This window comes from Diorhabda sublineata, chromosome 3, assembly GCF_026230105.1.
Source record: "Diorhabda sublineata isolate icDioSubl1.1 chromosome 3, icDioSubl1.1, whole genome shotgun sequence".
Classification (NCBI taxonomy): Eukaryota; Metazoa; Arthropoda; class Insecta; order Coleoptera; family Chrysomelidae; genus Diorhabda; species Diorhabda sublineata.
In genome coordinates this window covers 25490197-25503508 of record NC_079476.1, presented here as the reverse complement: position 1 = coordinate 25503508, position 13312 = coordinate 25490197, and the positions used below count along the sequence as shown (strand labels likewise).

At 29.6% G+C, this 13312-nt stretch overlaps 3 protein-coding genes across 3 annotated transcripts; 2 read left to right on the top strand and 1 right to left on the bottom strand.

Moving 5' to 3' along the window:
- The first annotated feature begins 1121 nt into the window (after positions 1-1121).
- LOC130441522 (uncharacterized) lies at positions 1122-2579 on the top strand. Its single transcript, XM_056775242.1, has 3 exons — positions 1122-1436; positions 1491-1710; positions 1761-2579. The coding sequence occupies exons 1-3, from the start codon at positions 1348-1350 to the stop codon at positions 2142-2144; spliced, it is 693 nt and encodes a 230-aa protein (XP_056631220.1). The 5' UTR covers positions 1122-1347; the 3' UTR covers positions 2145-2579.
- A 105-nt stretch (positions 2580-2684) lies between these two features.
- LOC130441521 (torsin-1A-like) lies at positions 2685-4726 on the bottom strand. The gene is made up of 5 exons (XM_056775241.1): positions 4348-4726; positions 4020-4279; positions 3659-3959; positions 3463-3610; positions 2685-3059 (listed from the first exon to the last, which is right to left on the bottom strand). Exons 1-5 carry the CDS (start codon positions 4481-4483, stop codon positions 2924-2926), a joined length of 981 nt encoding a protein of 326 aa, XP_056631219.1. The 5' UTR covers positions 4484-4726; the 3' UTR covers positions 2685-2923.
- Positions 4727-5600: 874 nt separating this feature from the next.
- On the top strand, positions 5601-11852 carry LOC130441181 (ras-related protein Rab-11A). The gene is made up of 5 exons (XM_056774742.1): positions 5601-5951; positions 6183-6304; positions 8916-9264; positions 10293-10479; positions 10990-11852. The coding sequence occupies exons 1-4, from the start codon at positions 5912-5914 to the stop codon at positions 10427-10429; spliced, it is 648 nt and encodes a 215-aa protein (XP_056630720.1). The 5' UTR covers positions 5601-5911; the 3' UTR covers positions 10430-10479; positions 10990-11852.
- Positions 11853-13312: the final 1460 nt, after the last annotated feature.

Below are 13312 nucleotides of genomic sequence, written 5' to 3'. Positions count from 1 at the left end.
AAATACATTAAACATTCGTTTTTAATCATCAAGAAACATCCTGCTCAAAATACCACTTTGAATCATTCGTTTTTATTCCACACGAGATACAAAAGATAATATTAATGCCTAAGTATAAAGTGAAAAAATGTTTCGATGGATGTAATAATCATTGAAACTCTGTAAACAATAATTATTTTTGCACCATGCATTGTTTTGATTAGTGTATGCAAAGGATAATATAATTTGAAACGCAAATACATTGGAAACTTGTGGAAAATGAGCAGCAGTTTGATTAAAACCCTTTTCAAAGGTTAACTCCACAAAAAGCTTCAAGTTTGACCTTGTATCTTTCAGCTACCACTGGTTTATAACTTTGCAACCTACTCAAGTTTTATAAAGGCAACAGTGGAAATTAATGTCTAAAAAAACAACCGTAATTTATGTATAAAACGAACACAGACGTTCTAAATTTTGTAAATTGCTTGAAAGCTGACTAAAAAGAACTACAAAAATTCTCATTCTTAGCTGTATTAGATCTAAAAAGTATATATGAGAAAATAAATTGTTTATTTGACGTAAATCAGCTGTTTTCTTAGATTGCCTCATGACAGTAAATGATACATAGATAATTGAAAAATACACGTATGATATTCAGTAATACTAAATACAGTTTTGTTTTAAATAATAAACAACTACTCTAAACTATTTCATATTTTGTTATTATTTGTTGTTTATAATAGCCCAAAAAAATGAATTATCTTAAAGTTAAATTATATGATTAGTGAAGATCATAGTTACTGATTCTACTAAATAAGAGGCCATTTATATTGAAGTCAAAATATTTCAAGGTTACATTTATAACCATAGACCAAGTCCAGTAGAGTTTTCACGTTAATAAATCGCTATATTTGGCTGTAAAATGAATGGTCCATTATATAGGCCACTAGCATCAAAGCCGAAAAATAGTTGGGGATTGATAATTGTTTTCATAAAATTACTTTTATTAAACGAAGTTGATATTTTTTCGTCATTTGTTGTTTATAACTGTTCCAAAAAATTAATAATTTCAAATATAAATTATACGGTTAGTTAACGATTCTGCTTAGGCCACTAGACTTGTTATATTTTGAGGTTAATACAGGAAGTGGACTGTGGTTTAATAATTATAATCATAAACCAAATCCTGTACAATTTTCATATAAATAATGAACTTTATCACAAATCCATATACCTGATCGCTATAAATTAGACGGTTAGCGAATAGACTGTTATGTAAGAGGCCACCAATAAATAATAATAATAAAGAAGCCGAAAAATATTTGGAGTTTAATGATTTTTCCAGTCACTATTGTTTTATTTTGAAAAATGAGTTCTGTTTTATTTGGTGAAATTGTAGAACCCAGTACAAGAGCTTTAATCGATGAAGATTTAGAAGAGTATCCAGAATACGTAGAGTAAAACAATAAATTTTAAACATTACGATTTATATTATTTTTACATATTTGTAGAATTACACCTAAATGGGAAGGTAACTACGAAACTCCCCACGAAATAAATTCTCTTATTGTTATCGAATCCAGAATTGTAAGAGATTTATTAAACGACTGTATTTTAAACAATCAAAAACCTATTTGTACACTTATCAATGGAGGAATTGATATATATTCATTTAAAGAAAAACAGTATTTTGTAGTTTACTATGAAGGAAAAGAATTGAATGCTTGTCAGGTAATAAACGTAGTAGTATTAATAATATAATATAGTTGAGATTTTTTCAGGTAGTTGAAGCAATTGAACATTGGATATTGAAGGCAAAAATTATATATACAATTAAATCTGACTCTATTTATAATTATCAAAACCCATTTCTTCTTGAGAAACCAGCATATATTATAAAAACCATCTCAAATATTGAAAGTAACTTGAGTTACACAAAATTGGAACAACCGAATTTGGTAACAGGATTAGGTGCAGCAGTATTGTCATATTGCATCCACCAACAGATACCAAAATGTACATTGATCATCATTTATTTACATCAGTCTCAACTAGATTCATTCAATAGTTGGCCAATTTTGGATGTTTTTAAAAAAATGGGTTTATCTATTCAACATTGTACAATTAAAGATAGGGTGGTCAATATGAATAATTTGTATATGTAACTATAAATTTTTTAATTAAATTTTTTTGTCTTTTTCTTTTTAAATTTATATAATTTATTTTTGTTGCTAAATTTTCATTTTAGGTTTCTTCTGAATAAAAATTAGATTTTGAAATTTTTAGATTTTAGGTCTCATTTTGTTCAAAAACACAAAAGTGATAAGGGAACGGTTTATTGGCCCTGGTATAGGAATAGCTCCTCTGCAGGGCTGGGGTTGTTTGCTGCTGTTTTGGTTAAAAAGGACGACCAATAGCCAAAAGAAGAGGAAAAGAGAGCTCTAGTTTGAGTAAAAACAGTTATCCTCCATTTGGGGATTCATTTTCTAGGGCGAGGGGTGTCCCACCCAGGTAAAGGGAGAAATATTGTGTCTTGCATTGTATTACATCATGTCAAGCGGCCATTATAATCGAACAGGACCGGCTTCATGGTGTTTAACTGAGGCTGAATACCACTTCCTGGGGATGAGTCTCTAGCCAGGTAAAAGAGGTTACAATGTGGTGTTTAAATAGGGTATAGCACAAGTTTTGAATAATACAATAGGTTTTAATTGTCAATAATTTAATTACAACAATAATATGTAAAAATTACAGATGCATTTAGATCACAGCAGTATTAGCATGCAATTTTAAATTCAAACTTATTTCAAATAAAATTAAGTAGTTTTTTATTTGATTCTATTTAATTTTCTTGATCGGAATGTGAATGTTTGTTCCAATAAATCCAATTTTTTTCATTCTAAGATGAACTGATTCTAGTAATTTTCGATAATAATAAAATTTATTATAATTCCTTATGTAGTTTATGCCAATAATATTTCGCTACTAATATACTAACTTGTGAACTTATTCTTTTACAACCTGTTTTTGAAAACAATTTCGAATCCTTCGGACCCCATTCCACAACATTCATTATTTCTCTAAAATGAGAAAACAATTTGGTTTTTGACAATTTACTATCACATATGCCAGATAAAACAAAAATTAAAACTCACTGATAATAAAACTGTGCAATCAAAAATTACAAAATACCTATAACTTTAAAAAAAGAAATCAACACAATGCTTGAAGATGTTCGTAGATTGTAAGGGGCCATTTAGCAGATAGGCCCGTTGTGGCCCACTTGACATTACCAAAGACTGATGTCTTCTGAGAAGCTGATCAGGTGCTTTGGAGCCACAACTAGAGCTCAATTTGATTGTACTATAACTTGAATTGTTAGTAGATGTTCAAGGCGTAAATTTTAAATTTGAGCCTTTATGGGTCATATTTGTTGGGAAAATCAAATTATTCTTACATAAACTTTAATATAAAATCACTTACTGAACATGTTCTTCTTTAGGAGAAGGAATTCCACGATCCCTAAATTGATCTAAAATGCACTGTTTGACATGATTTTCTTGCATCGGTAGAAACGGTATGTAATGATCAATTAGATTGCTTTTAATAACATCTGAATAGTGGAATCCACCTGCAATTATCTAACTAAAGATCTGATAGTAGTAAGTTTATGGTTTACCTTCTTCGTTGAAAGCTCCCTTAGCTATGAGACTATCAAAATCTGTTAATTTCAAGCTTTCTCTATTTCTACCTTCACTCCATAGATGATAATAATGATCATTTATAACTTCTTCACCAGTATTTGAAAGAAATATAAATATAGCTTGAGTATAATCAATACCATTTATAGAAGCCCTATAATCAATCATTGGTTTGATAGCATTTAATAATTGAGGTGGCATTTTATCAACCTCATCAAAAATGAACAATTGTTTTGGACAAGAAGACAAGTTACCTTGTAACCAACCATACAAATTTTCCTAAAATTTCGATGTAAATTCCTGCAATTGATATATATGCAATATAGTTCAATTACTTACCTTATACTTCTTTACTTGAGAATGTTCTGGAAAATGAACCCTTCCAATAAAGTAATGTACATATTTACTTTTTAAACCATTCTTATATAAACTCTTTGCAATAAATGAAGAAACATAGTTTTTACCTCCACCAGGCCAACCATGAAAACTTAACGTAAGCGGTTTTTGTGGTTTGAAATATAAATGTGCTTGAATGGCATCGACAACATTTTCTACTAAATGTTGTCCATACACTTTACTTCTAAGTGTAGCTCTTAATTCTAAAATATTCCATTTCGTATTACACTTTTATAAACGAAATATTTACTAATCGTGAAAATATACCTACTGTTTACATCTCCTACAATATAATCATTGTTGCAACATTCCATCATTAAACACATGGGATTCCAACTCCAAGAATTTATATATTTTATACAAAATATAAAAAAAAATAAAAAAGTCATGCTATTAATACTTAACATTTTTATTTAAAACTAATATGAGAACTTATCAAAATATATTCTATTTTTTTACTTTAATTCTATTACATTTTATAACCTAACTATTATATTTGTCATTATTTGAGGCAACTATAACATCAGATCGGGTCGATCACATATCCGCTGATTGCGAGATTTTTATCAGTTTCCGAACAACCTACAAAAACCTTTATTATTTTGTTTCGTGTATTAATTTTTTGATAATATTTCATGTATATCTCTCTCTTATTATTGAATTGTATAATAGTTTTTAGCTATATAATAATTTTTATCCAGCAATTATTAGCGAATTACACACTCGCATAAATTTTACATTAAAGTTTAATATCAAGATATTTTTATCTTGAAAAGTAGAAAATTTAAGAACCACAAGCCATAAAAACCCATAAATTAAGCTGCTCGCAAGAATTAACTATATATAGCGAATTAATAATTTATAAAGTTTAAAAAACCAAATAAGCAACCCGTCAGCTGACAATTAGGCTAGTTTCATACTTAGGCGATTGTAGTTTAAACGTCGCCGGGTACACCATAGATTAACCACATCGCTGGAGTACACTACATTAGGAACGAAGGTTATACGAGAACGTACACACTTGAAAAATGTTCGAGTCGGTCAATCGATACTTCAATGTCGTGCCATTTTCGAGGGATAGTACGACAACTATTATATAGATTCTTCGTTTCTTACATGTAGGTCATCAAAATTTGATATTCGCATCCTGAAATAGTAAAGAAGCCTCTTCTCTTGAATGGACAACTGAGAAAATATGAAACGATTATACTTTTGTGTCATTCGGCTAAGTGTGAACTAGCCTTACTTTGATCAGTTTCCGAATAACATTGGACATAATCCGGATTACATTCCGAACATTTAAATCGTATGATACATCCAATCATAGTTCCTCAAAAGCCATTTGGTTTTCAAATATAAACTCTGCCAAAGCAGCTATAGTATCTCACAATTTATTACTTATTACTTTGCGGAAAGTAATATCACATCCGTAATTACGTCAATAATTTATATAAGCTTAACCAATTGTTCAAAGATGAACTCGTAAGAAAATGCCACATTTTTCAAAAAAAAAATGCACATATGAGAAACTTTGACGCTTGCGTGTTTTCGTTGTAATTTTGACGTATGTTGTCAAAGGGGCGTACAAAATTAATTATCAACAAAACAGACGCCATTTTGGTAATATAGAAATATAAAAGAAAGTATTTTGAATAAATTTGAAACATCCTACAATTTTTTGTTAACGTTTCGAAAGTAATGTGTCTGTGATATATACTAATTATTCATATGAACGATATTTTCGTTTTAACTGATATGTGTTAAAATTATCTTTTGTGTTATTAAAGAATATTTGTAAAGGTATCTGAAATATAAACTATAAAGTGACTGAAAAAATGAGTACTAAAGATGATGAGTACGATTATTTATTTAAAGGTGAGTTATGCTTTTTAGTTAAATTAGATTTGGTGAAATTTAATTAAAGAAAAAACTTGTAAATTGACATGTCATCAAGTCAGAGGTCAAGTTGTTGCTACAAAAAAAGTGACAGCAGTAATATTGTTCGTTCATTTTTATTGCAAAGATATCGATTATTACAAAATTAACTACAACTGTAGTTTGATTATGCAAACAAAAATCCGGTACTGAGAACATTACTTGTTTTAGTTGTTCTTATTGGTGATTCTGGTGTAGGAAAAAGTAATTTATTATCAAGATTCACTAGAAACGAATTTAATTTGGAATCTAAATCAACCATAGGAGTTGAATTTGCTACTAGAAGTATACAGGTAAGTTATTTATATAAAAAATGTAATCAATGTTTAAAAATATATACAGTTAATAAATCTAGTTTAAATGACAAAGAGGATTTGGAAGTTTTAGAAAAACAGTTGTTTCTAGTTTATTGTAAAACAAATAGTTTGTAATTGAATACTTGACAACAGTTATGTGTCCCATATGTGAATATGTGAGACTAAATTGGTGATTGTTTTTTTTTTCATAATACATTTTAATTTCCTCTTTTTTCATTTCTACTTCCTTTCATTATTTTTATTCTTAGTTTTGGTCCTTTTTCCACCTCCTATTGTCTATTACAATGGATTTTATTTATTTTGATGATATATTAAAGAATTTTAATTATTGATGATTCACTCAATTGTGATTTTTTTAAATCACATTATAGCCTTGAATTTGAATGCTATAATATTTAAATACCAAATATCTTTGATTTACTCAAATATTAGAAAAATAGCTGCTACTTTGAATGAATTATAATATTAACATTATATAAATATTTTTCTGTATCTTATCTATAAAATAGTTATTTCAACAGTACCACTTCTAAAAAAGCAGATTTATTATGACTAATTCTTTTGAAAACTATTCTGGAATTTTATATTATAAACATTAGATTGTAGATTGTTTGACACTCTGCATCTATACACAAAGGATATTTTGTACATGACTCTACATCTCATTGTTCTGCTTCCAAAATACTCTCCTTCCCAAAGGAGGCTAGTTTTTTGGTTTTTTTCTTCAGATGTCAATGCCTATCATCTTAAGGTGATGTTTAAGGGGGCAGTGACCTGTCAAAAGACCCACCACCAGTTTGATATCATTTATGGTTATCACAAGAAGCTCATCAAATTTCTTCATTCAGTTATGAATATTTTGCATGATATTAGACCTGGAGAGTTTCTTCAGTGATACTATCTGATTCTTTAGTCATCCTTTCAGTTCATTATTGATGTGGCATCTCATGAGGTCACAGTAGGGCTTTGATCCTAGAATTGGAGTAGTTGCAAGGCTGCTTGCTTCCTAATTTACCTAGGAGACCTAGTAGCCACATTAGGGTTAGTCTATGTCTGTTAGCTAGTGCTTTTAGAGTTGGGAGACAAAATAAAGAATACAGCTGCTCCCTCTGGGCATGCAGAAGGTACTCTCCACTGTATTTATATCATTTTAAAGTTATACCTCAACTTTTTGAAATAAAATTTTCATCCTTATTACCTTACAAATTTACCTGTATATAACCATTGATAAATTTATTTTTAGAACACAAAATACCTACTAATGAACATAATTATCTATTCAAATATTTATATTTCCAAAAATTAATGAATCAAAAATAATTTTTTGTACTTTATACATTTAACTAGATCGATATTGTTTAAATAAATTTTGTATTAATATTGCAATTGATAGAGTAAAAGTCGAGGTTAATTATCTATATGTTTGTGACCTTGGTGTGTATGTTCTAGACTCATGATGCAGTAAAGGACCTGAAATTAAAATTTTATCTATACATTTATTTAACATGTCATATCATATATTAAATTCACGTTGTGGAAATGTGAAAAAAAAGTTTTGGAAAAGAGTCAGTTTGAATTCAGATTGAGCACACTTGATCTAGAGAGAGTAATTGATTATATAAAATGTTAAATATCGCTCCCAATGTCTCTGTGTTTTGGAGATGGGGATTAAGGAAATTTTTATCAGATGATCCTATTTTGAAATCCTCATTGTTGTATGTGATAGATTACATAATGCATAATTAACTACTGTATGGCTACGAAATGATTATTTTTTATTCCAATTGATCTTTACTCATTGGCAAACACATATGAACTGACTTACAGTCACTTTATTCCAGTTTATACACCATCAGACATGGACTTTTCTGGAATTGGAACATACCAAAACATCCAAATAGTTTTTTTTTCACTTGAATTTCTTTTTGTAACTGTTTATTCTTTATTCCATTTGATCTTTACTCGTTTGCAAACACGTTTGAACTGACTTACAGTCACTTTATTCCAGTTTATACACCATCAGACACGGAAATTTTTGGTATTAAAACATCCAAATAGTTTTGATTTTTTCACCTGAATTTTTTTTCATAATTGTTTACTCTTTATTCCAATTGATCTTTACTAGTTTACAAACACGTTTGAATTGACTTACAGTCACTTTATTCCAGTTTATACACCATCAGATATCAAAATGTCCAGTACCAGAATATTCTAGAAAATTTAGATGTACTTCATTTCGATTTGGTTGTTTTAAATCAATCACATTTTAGAACTTTCCATATCAATTAAAAGCTTCTAGAACATTTTTAAATCGCTTATAATAGCATAAAGGCTAAAAAGTCGTCATTATGTCAGTAGTAACATAGAAGCATCTAGAATTTATGATAATGATAAAATGGTTCATGAAACTGAGATTGATTAATGTTCAAAACAAAACGTGTTTATCATTTAAAATCATTTGTTCGGTAATATAAAATAAAATATATACACTACCAGTTAAAAGTTTTGCCCAACCCCTAATACATAAAACATAACCTCGAAATGTGAAATTCCTCACCGTTTTCATTAATTTTCGTTTGTATTCGAGGTGGATGGTAAAACGATAAAGGCTCAGATATGGGATACGGCCGGTCAAGAAAGATACCGAGCTATAACGGCCGCTTATTACCGCGGCGCCGTCGGTGCATTGCTCGTCTATGACATAGCCAAACATCTGACATACGAAAACGTCGAACGTTGGTTACGCGAATTACGCGATCACGCCGATCAGAACATAGTAATCATGTTAGTCGGCAACAAATCCGATCTGAGGCATTTGCGTGCCGTTCTCACAGAAGAAGCTAAAGCTTTCGCAGAAAGAAACGGACTCAGTTTCATTGAAACGTCCGCTTTAGATTCCACTAACGTCGATATGGCTTTCCAAAATATACTCACAGGTAAATATTCTGTTTTATATTTCAAAATCATTTCTCTACATTTTCCTATTTATTTCGTTACTGTTATATACCTTTAAATTGATGATTATTTTGAACCTAACCTAACTTTTAAATTTATGATTATTTTGAACTTTACTTGTATAATGTCTCAAAAAATTGCTTCAACTTTTTATGCAATCAAAAGGTCTAATTTCAAATTTAATTTATATAACAAAGGGTCTGGTATTATGTACAACCAAAGGAAAAGTTGTAACTATTAGAAATAGGGTTCAAATGTCTCACAATTATTAACTGTATGTTTCTCATTGGCTACCAATAGAATAATAGGATCTATTACGCCCCCTTTCTGGGGATCCTCAGTATTTACAGCTGATCTATTAATGATATTCCTTTTGAAAAGTCTTCGTCTTCTATTTCATCCACCAGGTGTAGTGCTCTGGAGTTCCGTATTGTCTCACACACTGCACGCTGCATTATTGAGATGACAGTGCCCTGATAGGACTCCTTTTATTATTCATAAGTTGTTCTTAGGCTGATGCATTCAGGTTATTCTTTCTTTGCTTGTTTCAGCCCCTGTAGGTTGTCCCAGTAATTGGTTTTATCCCTATCCACCTTCTTTTTTAATTTTGTTCTGTAGCTGATACCAGGGGTTTGTCTGCCTCTATTTTAGCGAATCTATCAGCTGTTTTATTCTCTTCACTCTAGTGTTTTCCAGAAAGTGTACATTTCACACTCTAGTGGTTTGAAAAGATGGAGGTCCTTTCCAAGTGGGGTGATTCTTGCAGATATTGTCTATTCCAGCTCATAAAAGAACCTGAACAATTATATATGAAGCTTGTGGGATTCTAAAAGACTAATTTCTTAATATAAATATATATATATATATATATATATTCACAATTTTTTTCACTTTTTATTGCATATTTCATTAAATTTTTTTACTAATGTAATGGCATGACACATTAATAAATTGGTTTCAATATATTATGTTTGTGGTGTTATTTCATGGAATATGTTATTTTTTGTAGAGATCTATAGAATCGTGTCTCAAAAACAGATAAGAGACCCTCCGGAAGGAGATGTAATCCGACCACAAAATGTAGAACCAATAGATATGAAACCAACTATGAATTCTGATGGCGTACGCAAGCAATGTTGTCAGTAATAATTAAACAAAAAAAATTAGCAATAATATGCATGTTACACTAAATATCAGTAAGTATTCGTTTATTTTATTCATCAAAATAATCGTTTTTTGAGTATAGCAGATTGATTGGAAAAGATGATTGCTATGTGAACGGCTTGTATTTTTTCAAAATGAATCCAACATTAATAATAATGACACTGACCAAATGATTGATAGTGTTGATTAAAATCAACAACAATAACTGAAGATACAACAGATCTCCCCTACTAATATGAAGGTTTAATGAAGGATGTTTATTGGATATAGTCTCTGAGGTAGCTTGGGCTTTTTTTGTGCGGATGGGACGGCGCCCAGTGGCTCCTGGGTCGCAGGCAGTGGCTGTTCTTCTTGGGTTGCAGGTGTCTGACTATTCGTAGGGTTTTAAGGAATGCAAACACAATTAGATGTGGACGACTGACTTGTATTTGTTGAAAACAGATTGAATAATAATATGACAGTGATAGAATGATTGATAAGCCACAATAATTGTATATACAACAGTATTGAATGTTTTTATTTAAGAGTTATTTTTTTTACAGATTTCAGCCGGTAGTGCTGCGTTGTCCAACTCACTGTGGCTACTTTTCATATTTATTTAATGTATTTTTACTTCTAATTTAGCAGAAATTTTTCAAAAATGTGGCTTACCGCCAAAAACATTTCGTTTAACGCTGAGCACTTAGTACGCTGTTCACTATTCAGTTTGTACATTATTCTTGTCCCATTTGATACTGTTTAAAAGAAAAAATATATATATAATATATAATAATTAAAGAAAGAAGGTTTAGTTATTTATGTTTATAGATGTATGTCTAAGGATAAAACGGGACATTCATTACCTTTGGTGCATATTAATTGTTACATTCGAGTATTAAAAATATACAATCATATAGTTAGTTATGTTTTTTCTTAGATAAAGAATAGAACATTGCTGGTTTGACTTGGGAATTGAAATTCGAAAAATTTTGGGAATTTGTTAAGAGTTGAACCATCTTGTTGGAATTCTTTATCGTGTTATGTATCGTAATGATTAAACAAGAGAATGTACCACACTTAACCGTTTGTAATTAATCAATTATTAGAATATTTTGGAAGAATCAATTCATACAACTAGATTTATAGCATGGTCAAATTTGTATGTATTGATTCAGGTATAGTTTTTATTTTTTGCAAATTCATCGCACTTCAAAATGATGTGTCGGGTTATATGTGATTTTTGTGTAGGTATTTGTAGACATATTCAATATAAAAAAAATGTAGATACAGTTCTACCGCCATAATATATTGATTCTTTTATTTTGACATTATGAACAAAACGGTATACTTGTTGTCAACTGTAATATAAGCTTCTTATTAAAATTATAAATTTAATTTTTAAATAAAACTTCTCTTAACACTAATAGTCCTTTTTAACCTCTGATTTCCAGTACTTGCAATATTGGATGGGATCGGAAGCCAATTGATTATCCAAGAGAAAATGTTATACCTAAAATAGTAAAATACCATCTGAAGTTGAAAAAATTGTTTCTGTGACTGCAGTAGTTCTTTTGACCTATAGTACAGACATATACTATGAAAAATTACAATTAGAAATAAGTAAATTCAAGGTTTTGATTATCTAAATATTTGAAATATTTAATAATAAATGGGTTTAAATACTAAAAAGGGGTCACTAATCGATTTCAGGTGAAATTTTTTTCAAGTATGCTAAATAGTGATTATCAGTCAATGAATTTCTACCCATCGGAATGCAAAATTATATTTCAAGTTTAATAAAAGACTGTAGTAGTTCTTTTGACAAACAGTAGGTCAGTTGTACCGCCATAATACCATCAAACATTACAAGTAGTAAGAAGTGAATTCAATATTGATCTAAATATGGAAAAAACAAATGGGTTTAGATACTTGAAAGTTTCACTAATCGATTACAGATGAAATTTTATTCAAACATGCAAAATTTCATTTCACCTTGAACAATATTTATTCGAAGATCTTCATCCAATAATTTAGAGGTTCATCATACCACGATTATGATATAAAAAGTTGATATGTAAAGAAAATTATTAATCTATATATTAAAAAAAGGGAAAAAATTGGATTGGGGGTTATCAGTCAATGTAATTCTACCCATTGGATTCCAAAGTCTTGTTACAAGTTTAATAAAATCCTTCAGAAAACTACAGTAGTTCTTTTGACCTACAGTAGGTCAATTGTACAGAGATAATACCATCAAAATTGAAAATAAATGGGTTTAAATACTGAAAAGTGTATGTAATCGATTTCAGATGAAATTTTCTTCAAAAATACAAAATTTAATTCCATGTTGAACACAATTATTTCAAAGATCTTCAGCAAATTCTTTTAAATAGCATCATACCACAAAACTGCGATAAAAAATAATTGTGTAGAAAAAATTTTTGATTCATTAATGTATATATTGGAAAAAAAACCAAAATAATTGAGTGATGAGTTATCAATGGATGAACTTTTACTATCAGATTACAAAGTCTCATTACAGCATGAATAAAATTCTTTCAAAGACTGCAGTAATTCTTATGACCTACAGAAAATCAGTTATCTAAGAAACATACAGGTACTGAAAGAGTTGATATTCTAAAATATGCTTATGAAGCATAACTTCCAAAAAAATGATGGCAACTAATGGTTCATTCAAACTACTGTTTATTTTTCTGCATATCCCGTATATTTTGATGATTCATTTGAACTACTTTTCATTTGTCTTTGTATCCTGTTAAGTTTGATAGTTCATTTAACATATAATTCTGCAAATCTTGAAAAAAAAGCATTTTGTCAACATTGAGCTTAACAGTGGGTGTATCAACCATCGAACTTACCTCCTGT

Coding starts and splice junctions, on each gene's coding strand:
- LOC130441522 (XM_056775242.1), top strand. CDS start 1,348: ATGAGTTCTGTTTTATTTGGTGAAATTGTAGAACCCAGTACAAGAGCT. Junction 1,437..1,490: donor GAGTATCCAGAATACGTAGA/GTAAAACAATAA, acceptor ACATATTTGTAG/AATTACACCTAAATGGGAAG. Junction 1,711..1,760: donor AAGAATTGAATGCTTGTCAG/GTAATAAACGTA, acceptor AGATTTTTTCAG/GTAGTTGAAGCAATTGAACA.
- LOC130441521 (XM_056775241.1), bottom strand. CDS start 4,483: ATGTTAAGTATTAATAGCATGACTTTTTTATTTTTTTTTATATTTTGT. Junction 3,611..3,658: donor GGGAGCTTTCAACGAAGAAG/GTAAACCATAAA, acceptor AGATAATTGCAG/GTGGATTCCACTATTCAGAT. Junction 3,060..3,462: donor CCTAAAGAAGAACATGTTCA/GTAAGTGATTTT, acceptor TTCTCATTTTAG/AGAAATAATGAATGTTGTGG.
- LOC130441181 (XM_056774742.1), top strand. CDS start 5,912: ATGAGTACTAAAGATGATGAGTACGATTATTTATTTAAAG. Junction 6,305..8,915: donor TTGCTACTAGAAGTATACAG/GTAAGTTATTTA, acceptor TTTGTATTCGAG/GTGGATGGTAAAACGATAAA. Junction 9,265..10,292: donor TTTCCAAAATATACTCACAG/GTAAATATTCTG, acceptor TATTTTTTGTAG/AGATCTATAGAATCGTGTCT.